This window comes from Acanthisitta chloris, unplaced genomic scaffold, assembly GCF_000695815.1.
Source record: "Acanthisitta chloris isolate BGI_N310 unplaced genomic scaffold, ASM69581v1 scaffold8857, whole genome shotgun sequence".
Lineage (NCBI taxonomy): Eukaryota > Metazoa > Chordata > Aves > Passeriformes > Acanthisittidae > Acanthisitta > Acanthisitta chloris.
In genome coordinates, this window is record NW_008682010.1 from 23,010 (window position 1) to 24,876 (window position 1,867).

General features: G+C 38.5%; 1 protein-coding gene across 1 annotated transcript in view; it reads left to right on the top strand.

Moving 5' to 3' along the window:
- The first annotated feature begins 344 nt into the window (after window positions 1-344).
- PKN2 (protein kinase N2) overlaps window positions 345-1,867 on the top strand; it is a 28,882-nt gene continuing 27,359 nt past the window's right edge. The window contains exon 1 of the mRNA XM_009078317.1: window positions 345-642. Coding sequence (XP_009076565.1) covers window positions 411-642 — 232 coding nt within the window. The 5' untranslated portion in view covers window positions 345-410. The remainder of the gene's footprint in view (window positions 643-1,867) is intronic.

The following is a 1,867-nucleotide window of genomic DNA, read 5'->3' on the forward strand; positions in this document are numbered from 1 at the left end:
AAATTACAAATGTGAGTCATTAGCTCTGAGGCATATAACTGCCAGGCAAGCAGCCATGACAAATCCAAAAATATTTAAATCTCTTGATGTTAAAAATAGGCATAGTAAAGATGTCACTAAATTTAAAATGAATCTGTTGTAAAATGTAACTCCAGTTAACGTGTGAGGTCTTGTGAGATTGTTGCTTTAGATCAACATGAGTGTAGACCTGTGGTTAGTAAATGGTCTTACAAAATGAGTGTTTAACATACAGAGACCTGAATCCTGTCTGCTTCAAGTGTGTGTCATGCCTGGTCAGAAACACTGTTTCCTGCTGCTTATATTACTGTTTTTCTTCCCAGGGGGATGCCAAAGGTTTTGTAACCTCTGAGAATGTGAGCACTGGCCAGAAGTTGGACTTCTCGGATACAATGGTACAGCAGAAGCTGGATGAAATAAAGGACCAAATCAAGCGGGAAATAAGGAAGGAACTTAAAATAAAGGAAGGAGCAGAGAACCTCAGGAAGGTCACAACGGATAAAAAGAACTTGGCATATGTGGACAACATTTTGAAAAAGTCAAATAAGAAGTTAGAAGACTTGCATCATAAGTTGCAGGAGTTAAATGCACACATTGTTGTAACGGACCTAGAAGATGTTGCAGGTACCATACATTACTGTGAAATCAGTTTTTCCTCCTAGCTGAGATAAGCTGTGCCTCATTTCACTTGGAAAAATTGCTCTGTGAATGAGCAAATCCGTAGCTGGAGAGCTTGTTACTTATGTATGTCTCATTGTTTTGATTCGCAAATGAGTGTCCAGTACCTTTGAGTCTTTAATTATTTTCTAGGGATCACTGTATGTCATGGACTATTTGAATTCTTCACTTTCAGTTCTTACTATATTAAAATATTTTCTCTGTCACTGTAATATTTCCCCACACCTTTCACTGTATAAAAGCAAATTTCAGTGGATGTCCAGTGACTTTCTCTGAGTTACACTGTAGGCATCAGCGTTAATGCACTTTCTTTTTCATGGGGGAAAAGATTATAGCATTTGTACTTACAAGTTTTGTTGGTGTTTGTTTTTTCAAACTGAAGTCTGTTTTCCTGTTACACCATTATCTGACTAACTTATCAAGCATTTCTTGTGGTGACAATGATTTGTTAAGTCTCCAGGCTTTTCCACAAGGAAACTACCATTTTAAAGACAGTGTGAAATTGTTTTCACAGAATGGTTGTAGTTAATGGTTTTAATTAGTATCTTCTGTGGCATGGCAGTGAGTCAGTAATAATTTTAAATGTATTTTTTAAAAATACCAGGCTTGGTATTTTAAGATGGAATGTTGTGAAAGTAAACAGTCCTCCTTCAGCTTTGTGGAATGACCTGGGAGATACTGCCAGCCTGGTGACTTCACACTGCACAAACTCTTCTTGGCAAAAAGTTAATAAATGTGCACAAGCCATCAAAGGTTTACGTGAAGTGAATGCCAAGCCTGAAGAAGCTTGGGGAGTACAATAAAAATCTGCATCCTTGTGATGAAATCTTGGTTACAGTGAAAATTTAGGAAAATACTGGCAGGTGATGTCAGCAATTCTTACTATCTGGCCCAGTGACATACTGCAAAGGTGTATGGAAAAAAGTGTCCATGGTGGCCTGCACAGTATTCTCTGCTCTTTTTCAGTTTTGATCTTTGTGAGGTGGAAGGGGGACACAGCTGGAACTAGTGAAGCAAAGTGGTTGCTGCAGCGTGAAATGGGAATGAACACAGTAATGTGTGCTCCATAGATAGCCATTGGGCTTTTGGTAGACATGAGGTTCCCTATCAGCTAAGGTTTATGAAAATGTGCTCCAGTGTTGACAGAGGTGTAGCTTTTAAAGGAATGGAA